At 33.4% G+C, this 19,395-nt stretch overlaps 1 protein-coding gene across 1 annotated transcript; it reads left to right on the top strand.

Annotated features, from left to right (window-relative positions):
• The first annotated feature begins 206 nt into the window (after positions 1-206).
• LOC149210630 (uncharacterized) lies at positions 207-1,606 on the top strand. Its single transcript, XM_089399031.1, has 4 exons — positions 207-210; positions 353-368; positions 452-1,048; positions 1,326-1,606. Exons 1-4 carry the CDS (start codon positions 207-209, stop codon positions 1,384-1,386), a joined length of 678 nt encoding a protein of 225 aa, XP_089255157.1. The 3' UTR covers positions 1,387-1,606.
• Positions 1,607-19,395: the final 17,789 nt, after the last annotated feature.

The following is a 19,395-nucleotide window of genomic DNA, read 5'->3' as shown; positions in this document are numbered from 1 at the left end:
TATGTATTTTTCTTCATAGTACTATTGGCTTCTCAATTGGCTTGAAATAATTCATTTCATATTCTACCTAATATTTGTTCAAACCTTTTTTTTACCTCCAAAAATAGGATTCCTCTCCAAAAATGTGATTCCAAAAATGTGATTCCTCTCCTGACATCATATCTAGATAGGGTTAATATTATAATATTTGTTTTCGTTCCGTGGAAATGGGTTGGTGTGAGTGTGGCAAGTTCGGTTTGAATGACTTCAGGGAACTGCAGTTATATACTTTGGGCATATGTGTGTTTTCCGTATTGGAGCAAATGACTATTACTATTTGTTTTCTATTATTATTAATATTAATATTTTTCAGGTCCTATTCGATCTGGGTTGGTGCCAGAGTGGCAAGTGTAGCCTGAATTAGGTATTTGCGGATAGATACTTGGGACTCTGGGTGTCGCTTACCGCACAGAAACTACATTTGGGCACGCCAAGATTCAGCAAGATTCTTACGGTTTGTGGTATGTGAGTGTATCCTTGCGCAGAGGATCAGCAACTCATTGGCCTCCCTTTCTAGGAAGGGTTCCTGTGTGCCATTGATTAGGAATTCTCAGAGATGGGCTCCTGCTGTATTAGCAGTGGAGAAAGAGTTTGTAGCACTGACTGAAAATTCAACAAGATTACAGAGTTGGATCACTCATTGGCATGAGGAAAACAGGTTAGATCCGCAGTTGGGTTCGCTCTTGCAGCAAAATGAAACAATTCTGATTGGTTCTTTTGTAGTTCCAAATCCCAGCTATCAGAGTGGAATGGAACATTCAGAGAGCTATACTTGTGTTACATCCCACGGTCCAAAATTGAGCACAAAACACATCTATACCCATTCCGGTATGGAACGTGAAACTGTGCAATACCCTGTTCAAAAACAACATCAAAGCCAAATGCGGGATGTTGCATCGCCACCCGGGAGAAATTCAAATGTTGCAGTGTTTCCTGTTACCAATTTTCTCAGCGCTTTCTATCTCTGCAAACGGCAGTTAGGCCATGGGAAGGACATCTACATGTACAGGTCTGTTATAATTATCATACCAAATTGATTTATAGTTTGGAGAATCACATGGAAATTTGATTATAGCTTCAGGCCAATGATTCTTTTTCATTTTTGCACATCCAAAAAGCCTGTTCAATCAATCTAGAATCTTGAGAGTGAGAGCAATCACTTAGTTAATGTGTGGTTTCAATAGCCCCTCGGATTTTTTGTGTGCTCATATGTAAAATTTGGGTTGGAAATTTGTGAGAACCCATGCTTCAAGAGAGTCTCATTCTGTGTTTGCTGATTATTGCAGAGGTGACAAAGCATTCTGCAGCATGGAATGCCGCTCCCAACAGATTTTGATGGATGAATGACTGGGATCTTTTAAATCGAATGTTTCTTCTTTTGGTAGCAAACTTTTCTTTAGTAAGTACAGCTACTCTGCTAAGAGAAGAATGGGAAGTGTGCGAGCAAGGAAAGGCATTTCAGTGTCTGTATTGCTCGGATCTGGAGGCTGTAGGAAAATACAGTGTGGCAGATGATATAAAAATATATGCCTGTAGCATTTTATGCTGAGGAAAGGGATGGGGTGGGCTTCTCGTAGGCATATTGATATGGGATGAGCTATGTTGTGTACGTGTTGCCGAAAGTTTTTAGGTTCAATCTCTCTGTAAATTTCCAGACGCCATTTACAGGTATAGAGTCCAAGAGCTTCCCGAGGTACATGAGTTTCTTAATAAGGTATGTGCCTGTAGCAGAGAGATCTCGAAAGCCAAAAGAGCAGAGACAAATTTATAGAGAGATAGGCATATGCTCCTCTGTTATGATGAATGTGAGTGTCGATTACAATAGAAAAATATTTCTCTCATATTAGGTTTACTGCAAATTTCTGAAGTGGTATTGCAGATTTCTGATGTGTTTCCCACAGACAATGATCAGAACTTCGTACCAGTGCTGAAAACTTTAACGTATTATGTGTGTTATCATCTGTTCCCAGTTTTTTCTGAAAGTGAAGATTACATTGCATAACGATTTATTTTGGTTTACGTAGTTGCTCCACATTATATTGGAAGGATGATCTTTTGTCTTTGACAAAGAAAACCCCAGAAATAATGAGACTATTTAGGGTTTACCCTTAGGTTCGTTCACTGAATGCTATTGTGAGACTATTTATGTTTTACCCTTAGGTTTGTTCACTGAATGCTATTGTTTCTAAATGTGACTAAATTGTGAGGCTATTTATGTTTTACACTTAGGTTTGTTCACTGAATGCTATTGTTTCTGAGCAGCTCAATAATAGCTCTCTGAACAGCTCAATTAGCTATTATTGACTTTGTTACTAAGTATTGCGTAAATAATGAAATTCAGAGTTCAAATCCAAAAAAGTACTTCTGAATAAATTTTATGATAGTTAATCTATGGTAACTTAATTCACGATCCCCTGTTATAAAGTAATATATAAACCATGAAAATTTTCCTAATAAACTTAATTGACTATTAACTAAATCAAAGTACTTTGGCACTTCTGCTAAACAGACTGGAAGACAAAATTTGCTGCTATACAGTTTTAAATTTAAATCTATAAATGTAAATATAAATTTACTCTACAATAATGTTTGAAAGTTTAGTAATATTAATCCATGCAGATATAAGAATGTGGAAAAGTTATATTATTTTTATATATTTTTTATTATAACAACGGCCCATTTCCATAAGGAGAAGTGGAAAATCAATATTAATAGCATTAAGCTATTAAATTGCAGCCATTCTCTGGCAGTAACAACAAAAACGTATTTATAAATCTAGAGTTACATAATGTTATTTATTAATTTAGAGTTACAGAGATTACAATAGTCTTGAGCCAGAACAGTGGTGGAAACGATTATAAACTACTTGTGCATGGAATCATTTTGATTACACTGACTACATTTGCTGTCTGTCGCTTACAGATAGTACTGCAATCTAGCTGCAACCTCATTTATCTTTTACCTTTTCAAAGAAGGCAAAGACCTGAAAATACCGTAACAAATCCCAAACCGTTTTCTTAGAGCCAATTTGGATAATTAGGCTGCTAACGAGGCTTATGCTCATGTAACGTTTTTTCCCTACTCATGGTTACTTTTAGATTGATTACAGAATGGACAACATTTTTCAGGGTGAATACCAAACTATTTTCTATGTCATTAATATATAACAAATATATTTTTAGACTGATTATAGAAAATAATTTACAAGCTGTAAACACATTGTTTACATTTTTCAGTATAAAAACCAAACTATTTTCATTAATAACACACGTCTTAAGCGAGAGGGTTTAATACAATTTTCGAATATCGAATGCAAAAATGGATTCATCGAACTTCCATTTCTAATTCTGCCAGAGTCGTATTAGACATCACCTCATAGATTGCTCTTTTCACTTGAAGTGGATGATCACTTTGTGAAATCTTTATTTTGTCTGTTACTAAAATTGTTGTAACAACAATTATAGCTACAAAATGACAAAGCTTTAATATATTTCCTTGAACATTGCCTAGAAATTGGGAGCACCAAACCTCTATATAGTTCTCAGTTTTTATACGCTCAATGAATCAGTAAATCTTACACACAAATTGGCCGCAGGGTACTTCTATATGATTCTAAACTTGTATACACTGCATGAAAGAACGAATCAATTTGGATTAGAAAACTGCTTTGTTTCTGTCACCACTAAACAAATTATTATCACACTTAAAATATGCATTATCCAACCGTATGTGCAATTGAATATAGAGGTTCGTGCTCTGTTGGGTGATAAATTAATAAATTATAGTGAATTGATCCCTTGGCCTATATCATTTGAAATTATTAGAGTAACTGGCAGAATCGGTAGCAATGTGGGATTGTTTGAGTAATCCGAAAGGTATAAACATTAATCACTGTAAAATTCATATGCAAAGATTCCTTCGGATGAAAGGTGGAACTCAGAAATCTCAATCTCTTGGCTAGTAATGAAAGATGCTGGCATAAAGAAGTTGGCATTCATGAATATTAACCTTTTTAATCTATTTATTATTATTGAACTTCTTCAAAATAAGAAATAGTATAGATGCTGAATTTCAATCTTCAAACTAATAAATTTTTTAATATTAACTTAGTTACTTATTTATAAATAATCTCATTATCAAATAACATAAATCATATATAAATGAGAACTTAAGTATTATTCATTCAAGTGATAGTAACTATTTTAAATATGAAATATGAACCACACTAGTTGGTTAGAAACAGGTCGACAAATGGTTTTCCATGTGATTTTCCCCAAAAAATCTCTCATAAATATGAAATACCTATTATCATTTAGCAACTATAAACTAATTGAGCAAGGGATATACAAGAGTTTATAACCAAGTTATTTGTTTATTTTTATTGGAATTCCACGATTTATTTCAATAAAGTTGGTAGTGGGAGCATTTGAATCATTGTTCTGATGGTAGAAATAGATTCAACACCATCAAAAATTCATAGGGCACCGAAAATTATGAAGCTTGATAGTTGTAACCTCCACTTCCAAAAATTTCACTTAGATTTAGTCAAAATCATATCAGATTTTCAATTATTTTATGGGCCAAAACTTTGGCTCCTTGTACTATTAATATTACTCAATATCTCCATCAACTAGTTTATCTCAAATTAAAATAAATACTCCATCTCAAGCTTAGATAAGTTCCACATAGGTTTAATAAGTTTCACTTCTAATAGCTAGAATGCCATCATCATTGTTAAAATATGCTAAAGTACGCATTTTCTCTTAGCCATTGAAACCTTATTCAATGTTGTTGGTCTCTTTGGGATGCGCAAGTAGAGTCTCCTCGTCAATAATTTGAATCTCTTTCTTCTGAACTTGACAATATTGAGACTGTGTTGATTTAATGGACGAAAAATGGAAGACAAAGTAATGGAAAGGTAAGATGCAATTCACAGGTCTGAGACAATGCTCACATTGAAGTTTGCTCACACTTACTCTTACATTTATGAAGCCATAGTTGAGTACATTTATAAAAATACAATATAGTTTAAGAGTTTAAATAAACTACTAAAGAATATAATTTAAAACAAAATTAAGATTAATAACAATATATAACAAAGTCTAAAAATGCCTATATTAGAATTTTCCCCATTATTCTATTAACATCCCCTTTAATAGAGAAATGTGTTCTCAACAACACTAAATTGGTTTTTAAATATTTCAAACTTTGTCTTTCTAAGTCTTTTTGAAAATGTTAGCCATATTTTCATTTGTGATACAATAAATTAGATAAATCTAGTTTAAATGCATGGGTTTTGGGTTTCAATGTGCTTTGATCCAGCATGATACAATGCATTGTTAGCTATGATGATCATAGTTTATAACCATTGACATTTTCTTTTCTTCTCCCACATTTTGCAGAATCCACCCGAACCAAACTGCTTCACAAGTATCACTACATAAGGCTTTTCACTCACCTTCAATTGATGACAAAGAAATAGTTGTTTTTTTCTTATTGCTACATTGGATGATCCCAATTCCAAGGCTAAATGCACATCTTATGGTGGATTATGTCATTAATATTTCGGCCCAATCTGAATTTAAAAAACTTGCCAACTCAACATCAAATTTATCAATATATTTAATACCAAAATTAACAGTCCCTTTCATATATCAAAGGACTCTCTTCATTGCTTTCCAATATATTTCATGGGCCTTAGCCATGTATTGACTAAGGATGTTGATTGAATATGCTATGTTCAACGTAGTTGCAGTGAGATAGTTTAGAATCCCCCCAGATAACAATAAAGTGCACCATCCACCTCTTTTATCTCATCATCAATGCAAAATTAACATTATGTTCTAAAGGAATTGGCATTACCTTTTATTGATTCATATTGAATCTTTTGAGTAGCTCCTTGTATATTTGCTTTGTGTGACTAGTGTCTGGCCAACCTCTGTCCATAGCTCAAGACCTAAGCAATAATGCAATTCACCATGGTCTTTCACATCAAAACCATGTGACAATTACCTTTAATTTCTTCAACGAGCTTAGATCCATTGCTTGTTATATGGTAAGATCATCAACATAAAAGGAAATCAAAGAAATTTTCCCCTTTTGATCTAGCTTGATATATAAGTTACGATCACTCTTACTTTTCTTAAAACCTTTTTATATAAAGGAATAAATCCTCACATATCAAGATCTTCATCCCTATTTTAGTCTATAAAGGGATTTCTTTGATTTACAAACAAGATGCTCTTGACCCTTCTTTACAAATCCTTCTAGATGAGCAAGATATAATTCTTCCTTTAATTCATGATTGAGAAAAGCATATTTGACATCTAACTGCTATGGTTTCCAATTATTTTTTGTAGTTAAAGAAATCATCAATTTAATTTTGTTTAGCTTAGATATAGGTGCAAAGGTATCTTCATAATCAATTCCCTCTTTCTGTGAATATCCCTTTGCAACCAATCTAGCTTTCAATCTATCTATAGTACCATCAATGCTAAATTTGGGTTTGAACAACCATTTACAACTTATGGGAAATTTCTTTTTAGGAATTTAGTTAATTCTCATATATTATTTTTCATCATGGACTCATATTCTTCATTTATTGCATCACTCCATTCTTTATGTTCTTTATCTTGTTCAAAATTGAAAGGCTATATGACATTGATTACTTAAGTCATCAAGGCGTAGCCTTTATACATTACAAGCAATTGAGTTCAGCATGATGACCTCCTTGGTGCTTCACTGATATCACCTACTCTTGGTGTGCTTTAGCTACTTTAAGTGTCCATGTTGTTGTATTCTTACTCCTATTTCTATTCTGGTTTATCATCTGCTACTTCTTTAACATTATCATCATAATAAGAAGGAACATCGTATGCATCATAATTGTCCACTTTGTGGCTTTCATCAACATGCTCATGAAATAACATGTCTCTACTTGCAAACATTATTATTTGCACGGATAAAACATATTATATGCTTTGTGATCAAAACCATTTCAGCATTAAAACTTATATATATATATATATATATATATATATATATATATATATATATATATATATATATATATATATATATATATATATATATATATTAATTGAATGATGGTGTTTTTACAAGAAGGACCTTGGCTTAAATAAGCCTTAGGGCACCTTTTCGAGGAGCAACATGATCTTTGATTGTGCCCTAATTACATAATTAATTAATTACGTAACAATGACTATTTTTGGAAAAAATATTATGTCTCCTAGGAGGCTTCTTCCTCTACTAGATTCTCCACTTGATAAGCTATTCGTTAATTATTCGACATCGCAACTTCCTTTCCATGGTGGTAACAATTCCTTTTGGTTCTAAGATGAACTTTCCTTCATTATTTAATATAAGAAGCATTGTCTGTGCTAATTGGTGTCTCCCCAATGTTTTTTTAAGACAAGATACATGGAAAACATTGTGAAATCCATTGTTTCTCAGAAGGCTTAAGTTGTATGCGACTTGGTCGATCTTTTTGTTAATCTGATGTGGTCCATAAAACTTTGGCACCAATTTGTTTTTTCCTTTTTGTTTTAGGGATAATTTCTTATAAGGCTAAAGTTTAACAAATATCCATTCTCCAACTTCAAATTCTCTCTTTGTTTTGTGTTTGCCAGACTACTGCTTCATGTGATTTCTTGCAATAATTAGATTTTCTTTTAACATTTGAAAATATTTTTGGGTTTCTTCTAATTGCTCCTTAACTGCTGGAACTTTTGTCTTGGAAATGGCCAAATCCTTCCATTTTGGAGGTTCATATATGTACAGAGCTTGAAATGAGGTCATCTTTGCAGAAGTGCGATAAGTTGAATTGTACCACCATTCAACGAGATGTAACCATTGAGCCCACTTGATTTTTTGGCCTAATGCATAGAAATGAAGGTAGGCTTATAAGCATTTATTCACAGTTTCTGTTTGAGGATGATATGCATAACTCATGTTGAGGTATGTTCCAATATGTTTGGAAAACTCCTTCCAAAAATTCACCTTAAATTTAAGATCTCTATCACTAATAATGGCTTTAGGAAATCCATGTAATTTTATAGATATTCTTGGAAAATATCTTGGCGATCTATTTTTCTGAATCTGATTTCCTCATTCCTATGAAGTGTGCATATTTTGTGAATATGTCTACTACTACAATAATTTTATCTTTCCCTCGTGACATGGGTATTTCTTCCCATCTTTGGTTTGGGATGCTTAAGGGGTGGAGCAACCATCAGGTCATAATGTTCTCACTTTTATTTCATTGACATTGATCACATTCTGCTACATAGTTTTTAATATCATTATTCATACCCGTCCAAAAGAATGATTGACGTGCATTATAGTAGGTTTTAAAGAATCCTATGTGTCTCATTGACAATGAATCATGTGAATCTTTGAGAATCTTGGCTTTAAATTTGGAATTTGAACTGAGATACATTCTTCCCTTGCACCATGTTAGAATATCGTTTTTCCATTCAAATGTTGAATTATGAGGAAGGTTATTGATTATAGCATTCACTTCGAATATCATTAAGCCAATTGGGAAAAACAACCGAAACTACAAGAAATGATGGTTCTTCATCTTTCCTAGGCAAGGGATAAACTACTTACACATTATCTCCCTTTGTTATGTAATATATCCATGTCAAAGGCAATGATTTTTTCAATCCATTTCTGTTGTTCTGTAGATAGATTTTTCTGTTGGAGGAGATGTTGAAGACTATTATGATCTGTTCATATTAAGAACTTACATCCCAAGAGATATTGTGTCTATTTAGCTAAAGCATGCATAATAGCAAGAATTTCCTTTTTGTATGTAGACTTTAGACATTCTTTCTTATTGATCTTCCTGCTTTCAAACGTAAGTGGGTGGCCTTCCTGCATTAGTACTGCTACTATACCAAAACCTGAAGCATCACCCTCAATTACAAATGGATTTGAAAAGTTTATAGTTTCCAATACAGGGGCATTAGACACAAATTCCTTCGTCTTAAAAACACTTTTCTGCTTCATCATTCCATCGAAATGAGTTCTTCTTTAGAAAGTTCGTTAGGGGTGCGGTTATATGGGCATATTGTTTTATAAATCTTCGATAATATCCGGTCAATCCTAAGAATCCTCTTAGCTTGGAGATATTACTTGGTTTAGGCCATTCCATTATAGCCTTTACCTTATTAGGATCTAATTTAACTCCTTCTTTGGATATTATATGTCTGAGATAGTCTACTTCCTCTTTCCCAAAAGTGCATTTGGACTTTTTGGCATAGAATTGATGCTCTTCTAATACATTAAGGACTTGCTCCAAATGTTGTAGGTGCTCCTTCCATCATTTATTATAAATTAGAATGTCATCAATGAACACTAATACAAACTTCCTTACATATGGACAGAATATGTCGTTCATAGTAACTTGGAATGTTGTCAGTGCATTGGTTAAACCAAGATACATTACTTTAAACTTGTAATGACCTTCATGTGTTCAAAACACATTTTTTGTTATGTATTCCAGCCTTATTCTAATTTTGTAATACCCTGATCTTAAGTCCAGTTTTGAGAAGTATTTAGCTCCATGTAGTTCATCCAACATTTCATCGATAAAATGGATTGACTTGTTTTTATTTTTTATTTTTTTTATTCCTCGATAATCGATGCATAATCTAAATGATCCATCTTTCTTTCAAACTAATAGAACTAGAGAAGCATACAAACTTCCAGTTTTTGTGATAATGCCACATTTTAAAAGATCTTGGACTAATCTTTCAATTTCAATTTTTTGTTGATGTGGATATCAATAGAGCTTGATGTTGATGGGATTTGATCCTCATTTGGCTCCGATTATATGCTCGATTTCTCTTTTAGGAGGAAAATTCATTGGAAGATCTTGGAATACTTTTTCATGCTTTTGAATTAGCTCTTCGACCTCCGGTGCTTCTTCGTTGACCAGATTTGAAGTAAACATTTCAAATTGATGACACTGTACTAAATAAGCTAGTTCTCCTTTCCAAGTCATTTTAATCCTCTTGGATGATGATACAATTTGATTCTCAAGGGGTTGAAACCCATATAGCTTATATATCTTCCCTTCCTATTTAAATTTAATAAATTTAGTTTGATGATTGGCAAAGTAAGTACCTAGTGTTTGAAGCCATTGGATACCTAGGACCACATCCACTCCTCCTAATGATACAGTGTAGAACAAAGATTCTAGCTTATAGCCTTGAATCTGTGTTTTGACTTTATGACATTTCCCCACCTTTCATCTTTGTTACCATCAACTACCATAACCTTCATGTTGGGCATGGAAAATGTGAAAATGTTGATTCTTTTCGCCATAGTTGAGTCCAAAAAATTATGGGTGCTACTGGTATCGATCAAAACCATTACATTGCTCTTCTTGATATGTCCTTTTAATTTTAATGTTCGGGGCTGTGATATACTTGTCATGGCCAATCATGACACTTGCGGTATATTCTCGTTATCTTGTTCTGGAGGAAATTTTGGAGAATATTTGATTTCTTCTATGTCTAATTCTTCATTGTCTGAATCATTAGTTGCTTCACATTTATATAAGTTCTTGGTTTCTTTTCCTTCAACAAATCTATGTCTAGGGTCCTATTTTTCTCCACGACATCTACAATTTCCCTCTTTCATTTTTTACATTTCCAAGTTGGTTTTTTCTCCTTCACGAAGATGCAGTGGAACATATTTTGTGTTATCAGTGTTCACATCTTGAGAAAATATTCGTCTCGAATATACTCTTTAACTTTAGACCACTACATATTTTCAGTAGATCTTTCCTATGTCTCGCTACCTCTACAGAAGTTATGTCATGAATCTCAAGTGCAACCTGGAGATGTGGTTTAATTCTCGTGGTGTATGATTGAATGAAACACGTTTATGATTATCTAGGTACTCATGTAGCTAACGTCTCCCATTCTTTGGTGTATTAGTCCACATCTCCTTTTTTTTTTTGTAGTCAAGTGAGTGTCGAGAATAACTCTGCTTCTTTGACACCTTGGAGCCTTTTAAAGAATTCATTTTTGAATTTCCTCCAACAGATAGCAAGTGTTGCCTTTTTCCACCACATATAACAATTATATGCTTCTTTTTCAATTTGCATGGATGCATGTCTGATCTTTTCATCATCATTTCAATACTGTAAATCTCAAAATATTCTTCTACTTTATTAAACAATGCAACACTACACTTCTTGTTACCATCAAATTTGGAGAGTTAAAGTCTTTCTCTTCGTTGATATGTCACAACTGTTGGAGTAAAAAGAAGCTATTGATTCGTAAGATGTATTTTTTGAAATTTTTGTTACTATTTTTTTGATGGGGTATGGATGACACTTTTGGAGACTCGGGTTTCTCATGTGATTATGACACTTTTGATGAATCTGGAGAATTGAGATGTTGAGTTGCTTCATGATTTTGGGTATTTAATCGAGTCTAATCTTCAACTTGTCACAAATACAAGTCAACATCACCATTGATTGACTACGATTTAGATTCACCGTAGTTGAAAGGATTGCATGATCCTTTTTAAATTCGTTATGGTTCTCACCGAGTTGACTTTCTATTCTCTTTGTTGTATTCTAGAGCTCCTCAACGCTTTCTCCATGTTCTGTCACCTTAGTCTCGAGATCTATCATTCTTTATTAAAACCAGTCATCGACATTGATGAAGACATTAATCGGGTATGAGCTGGAGTATACTTATCGAGCTTAACCCTTTTTCTTATCTTCACCCTAATTTTTTTCTTAAATAAGCATATTAACTATATTAAATATATATATAGTATATATAACTACATTAAATATATATATATATATATATATATTTCTATATTATATAAGTATATATTATTTATTTATTATTTAATGGCAACGATTATAAAATCAAAGTGCGGTGTTTGGTGGTTCAACAAACAACGTCGTTAACTGAGATTGGACATGGTGACAATGATTTTAACCAGAGATTTGGATGTGAGCGCAGTAGGGAAAAGGGACGAAGGTAAATAAGACTGGAGGACAGGGCTTGGACGAATCGGAAAGGAGCAGATTGGCAATGCGGCAAGGGATGGAGTGAAAAGGAGTGGATCGACAATGCGGTGAGGACAGAGTGAAAAAGAGAATAGAGTTGTTGGGAATGGTGGAAGAACATTGATCAATGTTGTTGAACAACAAACAGGAGCTCTAGGAGCGACTGGCTCTAATACCACCTGGAGCATTAAAACTTCTAAATATTTGTAACATGATAAAATGATTTGCTTCTAAATATTTGTAAATGGCTTGCTGGTTAGTTTATAGCCATAAAGAGCTTTGAAAGGAGTTTTATGGTCATAACTTTTAGTTGAACTCTTATTTTTCAAATAAACGCTAGTACTAATAGCTTTAGCACAAAAATCATTGGTAGGATTTTTATCTTTTGTCATGTTTCATGCAACTTCCACTAAGGTTCTATTCTTTCTTTCAACAACTTCATTTTTCAATACTTGATGAATGCACTTGATGTATATTTCCCCCCTTGATCTAATTAGAGGATCTTACTGTATTTACTTGTTTTCTTTTATCCATATTTTTAAAATATTTAAAGCATTTAAATACACCATGTTTCTTTCTCATAACGTAAACCCATATATATTTTGTGCAATCATTAATAAAGATCAAGAAATAGTATGCTCCTCCAAGTGATTTTGTCTACATAGTACAACACACATTTGTAAGGAGAAGTTCAAAAATGTCTCTTTTTATTTTATCTATATCAATCGATAACTCTTCCTTATAAAAGTTCCCTAACACACACCCTTCACATGTACTATGTTCATTTTCATGCAATGGAAGTCTCTCCATCATTCCTTTTTTTTGTAGTAGAAATTCATGATAGTTATGGTGACCATATCTTTTGTACCATAAATCTTTTGTTGTAAAGGTTGTAGCTTCCAATGCTTGTCCTGCTCATCACATTAATCATATATAAGTTTGCAACTCATTTTCAAGTTGCAATAACATTGTAATGATCTCACATATATTTTACCACATAATGGGAATTTACAAGTTCTACCTTCAAATCTGTTGGAATATCTAATTCCTACATGTCTCTAGTTGTGATTCTCACTAAGTAAAGGAGTCTGTTCCTAGTAGTTAGGATCCATTTCCTAGGTTGGTGTGTGGTTGAGAGATTTCCTCAACCAACATATTATGTGTCTAAAATAGTCTCTCTATCTTGAGACAACATTCTTGTATATATTTAATTGCATTTGATTAATAAATGTAATCTGGATTCTCAGTTTTTACAACTTTTCAGGGACATGTGCAAACAAAAGCACATATTTGTTCACATTGTATATCTACTCAAACACAAATCCACACAACCAACTCTGACAAAACACACACAACATCATGCCTCACACTCAATGCACCAACTTGTTCACTATTCACTAGTTGGTCACACTAGTCCTTACTTACATAGCATCTCACGCTAAGTACCCACACTAATCTTTACACAATTGTGCCCAATAACCACACCAATCTTGATAAATGCAACAATTTCAATACACACCATTCTTCTTTTCTCACAATTCCACAACCCTCCAACAAGTTAAATTATGATACCAAGATACCAAAACATAAAATAGAAGATAAAATAATGAAAAAATAAGATTCTCACATTTACCAAACCACTTTAAATACATTTATAATTTAAACAAACTTAATAAAATTTAACATTTTATTAAAACATAATTTTAACTATACCAATACATAACAAAACCTAAATAATATCAATTCTAAAATTTTGTCCATTATTCTACTAACGTGAATCTGTCCAAAACTTAACCATAACAGCATATGGCATGGATGCTATCTCAAGATTGATACCCAAAGTTTCCATCATTACGCATTCTACCTCTATTAGCACTGTAAAATGTTTACTGTTTGTCATTAACCTTTCTAACTTCTCACAAACACTAAAACTAAACCCAATTTTATCGATGTATAGGTTACACCCTTTGTACATAACCCAAATATAACTGGGTTAAGACATACTGGAACCTTGCAAAAACGAAGCAGGAAATGGTCATCAAAGAAAGATGTGAACATGAACATTTTATGAATTTTGCACACTTCTTCTTTAGTTAAAGCTTAGTGAGCGAAAACATGAAGATGGACGTCCGTGTTTATGACTTAGTGGGTCTGCAAAAATGAAAGTCAACAAAGTAGATGGATCAGAGGTAATAAGTTATGATAGCAACTAGATTAGTTGAAATAGAGCTTCAGATAGCAACCCGGCCATTATCTATATATATTTTCATTGAAGAATTTTAAATTTATAATAAATTATTAAAATTAATATAAAAGTATTAAAAATATAATATCATTTAGATGAGAGAATTAAATAATATAATTTCACTTGCTTTATTTTATTTGTTTGGTTGTTTTTTTAATATTTATAATTGTTAGATTTACATATACATTCCTATCGTGTTTCTGGATTATTTTGAGATTCACTTTGCGACCACTCATAAAAGTAATGATAATGGTTTGAAAGTTTACTAATACCTACTGAATTATTCTGAGATTCATCCTAGGACCACTCATAAAAATAATGATAATGGTTTGGAAGTTTACTAATACCTACATTTATCTTAGGTCCACTCATAAAAATAATAATGATAATGGTTTGAAAGTTTACTAATACCTACTGAATTATTCTTAGATTCACCCTGGGACCACTCATAAAAATAATGATAATGGTTTGGAAGTTTACTAATACCTACATTTATCTTCGGACCACTCATAAAAATAATGATAATAGTTTGGAAGTTTACTAATACCTACATATTCACCCCAAAACCACTCATAAAAATAATAATAATGATTTTGAAATTTACTAATACCTAAAAACTTAAAAATTAACCCTAATAATAATAGTTTGAAATTTTACTTATACCTAACCATAATAAACAGAATTTCCATCACACCTAAACTAATTAACTAAAGTCATCTGGTGCAAAATCTGTATTTGCTTATTGCATTCTATGTTGTGTTCTTGGCTCTTCATATTATATATGATATAAATGTTCCCTTTCAATGCTCCCGTTCCGTTCCTTTAAAAAAAATCCGAAGGAATGTCTCTATTTGTAATAACAAGAATTTCCATCGCACGTAACCCAATTGACAAGGTTGAAGGAGTTAGTTGGAAGTCAGATGCCGCAAAATTTGAATTTGATTATTAAATTCTATGGTATGTTCTTGGCTTTTCATATTACATGGGATATAAATGGTTCTTTTCCATGCTTCTTTTTACTTTAAAACAAAAATTCCGAAGGGAAGTCTTTTATAGGAATATTAAGATTTATATGAATTTGAATTTGGTTTGTCAAAGAGATCACAACTAAATCCGAATTTGAATCAAATTTCCATTGCAAATAAACACAATGTGATTTTGAATTAAATTAGATCAAATATAACACTATGTGAATTTGAATTTAATTGGATCAAATATATCAAAAATCAAATATATAGATCAATTATCGGCAATTAAGTTAAGCCTATGAAACACACACTTGAGATCACTTCTTTTCTATGTAAAATAATTATTATCAATATGAGGATTCGTACATATTAAAAACAATTAACCTATAATTAAGTTAAACCTAGGAAAAACACACTTAATGAGAGTTTTCTTGAGAATTTTATTATCAGTGTGAGGATTTCGGGAAAGGAGATGAAAATTGTTTTTTAAATTATCAATGAGTCATTTTATAAATTTTTATTTTTATAAGTAAGATATATTTATAATATTGGTATAAAATTATTATTTTATGTAAATTTTGTTAATGTATGCAAATTGGAAAATTTATTAGGGATTAGTGGTTCATTTTCAGTGTTAGATAGAAAAATAAGAATATAACTTGAAATATCTAACACTTTTTTATCTAATCAATTATAGCAAAACCAACTAAATTATTATTCAAATTTCTTCAACGAGTGAAATTACATGCTTTGACATTGTTTAACATTGACAATGCCTAAGTGATATATCTCAAACTAAAAACTAGTTATTTCCAATTGTTTGGTGAATATGCCTTCTAGCTAATCTCAAGATCCACAAAATTCAAGGAAAATGTCACCATTGTTGGCAAGCTCGTGAATGAAGTGATGGCAAGTGTCAATGTGTTTGATTTTTTGGTGAAACACATGGTTATTGGACAATGAATTGTTGAATTGTTGCCACAAAAAATAGAATTTAGCTCCTTCTCAACATGTGCAATCTTTCAAGAGTCCCTTTAGACATACTACATGACATGATGTTATAGGAGCTACTACATATTCTGCTTCTACAGAATATATTGAGACAATGAACTATTTCTTAGATGCCCATGAGATCAATTTTGTGCCTAAATGAAAATCATATCACGAGGTGCTTTTCTTATCATTAGTTGTATCAACAAAGTCATGTCTATGTATCATGTAAATGTTTTTTCTTCGTAAGTGATGTACCACATCCTATCGTTAGTTATACCTATAATATACATTAAAATTTATTTCCATCTTTTCAATGAAAGTCCTTGGAAGAATTTATAAATTTGGAAATGAAAATCATTGCATACATATCATCAAACCTACTTGTAGTAAGGAATGTGAGGTTTCTTACCAGCCTCTTATTTAGTGTTGAATCAACTATTGTTCCTTCATCCTAATCGTTGAATTTTGTTCCTATTGCAATATGTGTTTCTATTGGTTTTAATTTATCCTTCCTATGCCTATTCAAGATATTTGTAGCATACTTTTGTTGACATTCGAAAATGCCTTGAGTAGATTGCTAAACTTCAATCCTCAAGAAGTACTTCATGAAACCAAGCTTTCTCATATCAAACTCTTTTTTCATGGAAGCTTTGAAATCATATAACATATTTCTAGTATATATCATATCATCAACATAAAGACAAAATATAAGAATTTTACATTGCCAATCTCATTTTTTGTAAAGGGTGGGCTCATTGCATCTACATACCACCCGACCATAGGTTGGGCTAAACCAAATCTCTCTTTCATACAATCACCCCCATGCCATATTCTAAGCATGAATGTAGGATCTCATGGAACAAATCAAACAAAACCAATCTAGGGCTTCTAGAGGCCAAACCACCTCAACCCTCAACTAGTGATTCGACCTCATGGTTGGACATCACTAGATTGGTCCCTTACCCAAGTTGTTCAGGGCTCTAGAGTGTTTTTTCCAACTAGGGCTTCCAGGACTAGTAACTCAACCCACAATCGTTGCTAGCTTTCCAGAGCATTTTTCCAACCAAGGCTTCCAGGACTAGTAACTCAATCCACCAAGGGCTTCGAGAGAATTTTACAACAAAGTGTTCAAGGATGTTATGCTCTTGACCTGTGAGAAGATACCAGAATACCCAATATGCGAATAAATATAACCAGAACACAGAACAATAAGAAATAACAGCATGTATTTTATTATTCAGAAAGGAAAGAAATTTTCACTTGCCTCTTCGAGGGGGCAACCTCCAATAGAGCTAGGCTCAATTACAAAATAAGAGACAACACTCCTCAAGGGGAGTCTCTATCCTTTATATAGGATTCATACATGCAATACCATGGGTCAGTACCATGGTTCTTATTAATACCATTTATCTAATACCATGGCCTATTTGCAAGTAACTGTGGTCCCTTCTTTAAATGTGGGTCAACCACTTACAATTATTAATATGGGCTTTATTGACTCTTTACTTAACTATAACTATGACTCGACCATAAATAATGGGGTTAGGTTTGGACCCTAACATGCGCTCCCCCATAAAAATAGCCTAGTCCTCAAATCTAAAGCTGCGGAAACTGCTGAAGTATAGTGGTTGGTTCTAGGTCGCATCTTCTGGAGAGGTGTATTTCCACTTGACGAGGACTTCCTTAATCGTGCGGTCGTGCAGGTGTCATTCTTGCGTGTTAAAAACCTGTCCAGGTTGGAGTCGGATTGAACCTTCTTCATCCAATTCCGGTAGACTGGTTTGAATTCGACAATGGTTCCCAATCACTTTCTTGAGGCATGAGACATGGAAGACTGGATGGATTTTTGCAGTGGGTGCCAAAGCTAGCTTGTAGGCTACTTCTCTAATGTGCTGAAGTACTTGATACAGGCCGTAGAATTTTGGAGATAATTTCTGACAACCCTTGTCTTTGAGTGATGTTTGCTTATATGGTTTCAGCCTCAAAAATACCTGATCATCTTCTTGAAATTTTCATTTTGAACGGTGTTGATCTGCCTATTGCTTCATATAGTTTTGAGCTTGATGGAGATTCTCTCTGAGGTGGGCTAGTATGGTTGTGTATTTTTGTAGGAGTTGATCCAATACTTGTACCTTCAAGCATCCCTGGATATAAGAAGTAGTTGAAAGAGGGAGTTGACCATAAACTGCTTCATATGGAGTCATTTTGGTGGTGGCATGATAGTTAGTGTTATACCACCATTCGGCTAGAAGTAACCATTGTACCCATAGATGTCGCTTTTCTGAAGTGAAACATCTAAGGTGGGTTTCTAGACATTTGTTGACTACTTCAGTTTGACCATCCTTTTGGGGATGATAGGAAGTACTGAGTTGTAGTTGGGTACCTTGTAGCCTGAAGAGTTCATGCGAAAAGTTACTGGTGAAGATCGGTTCACGATCTGACACAATGGAAGTGGGCATGCCATGCAATTTGAAGATCTAGTTCATGAAAGATTCAGCCACTAAAGCTGGTGTAAAAGGGTGGGGTAGGGCACAAAAATGAGCATACTTAGAAAGTTTTTCCACAACCACCATGATTACTGAATTGTTTCCTGACTTCGGAAGACCCTTAATGAAGTCCATAGAAACCTTCATCCAAATTGAGGTCGGGATGGGCAATGGCTATAATGTGCCTGGGGATTTGACTGTTTCTCCTTTGTGGCGCTGACATACGTCACACTCAGCTACAAAAGTAAGAATGTCCTTTTTCATGCCTGTCCAAAAGAATGAACGTCGAGTGCGAGCATAAGTCTTCTAAAAGCCTGAATGGCTTGTAGTGGGAGATGAGTGCAACTCTTCCAAAATGCGACTTTTGAGGGTGGATGTTGGTGATATCATGCCTATGTCCTTGTAGCAAAGAATCTCATCCTATCAAGAGTAGCCTGCTGTGGAATTTAGATCCGCCTGCAATTTACTAATGAGTTGGGAGAGCAAAGGATGTGAAAACCATTCCTTGCGAGCCTCTTCAATCCATTCTAGATTGGGAAGAGAGACTGTGAGCAGGGTGCTTTCCTCCTCAAATTGGCATGATAAACATCTTCTATGACA

This window comes from Pinus tabuliformis, chromosome 1_2 (genome assembly GCF_031772625.1).
Source record: "Pinus tabuliformis cultivar Carrire ecotype Pingquan chromosome 1_2, CPIR1, whole genome shotgun sequence".
Classification (NCBI taxonomy): Eukaryota; Viridiplantae; Streptophyta; class Pinopsida; order Pinales; family Pinaceae; genus Pinus; species Pinus tabuliformis.
The sequence above is the reverse complement of the archived record's forward strand: the minus strand, read 5'-3'. Positions and strand labels throughout refer to the sequence as shown.

Bases quoted from the DNA above. Each gene is read 5' to 3' on its own strand.
- LOC149210630 (XM_089399031.1), top strand. The intron at 1,049-1,325 runs GTCTGTTATAAT...TGATTATTGCAG, and splicing joins AAGGACATCTACATGTACAG to AGGTGACAAAGCATTCTGCA.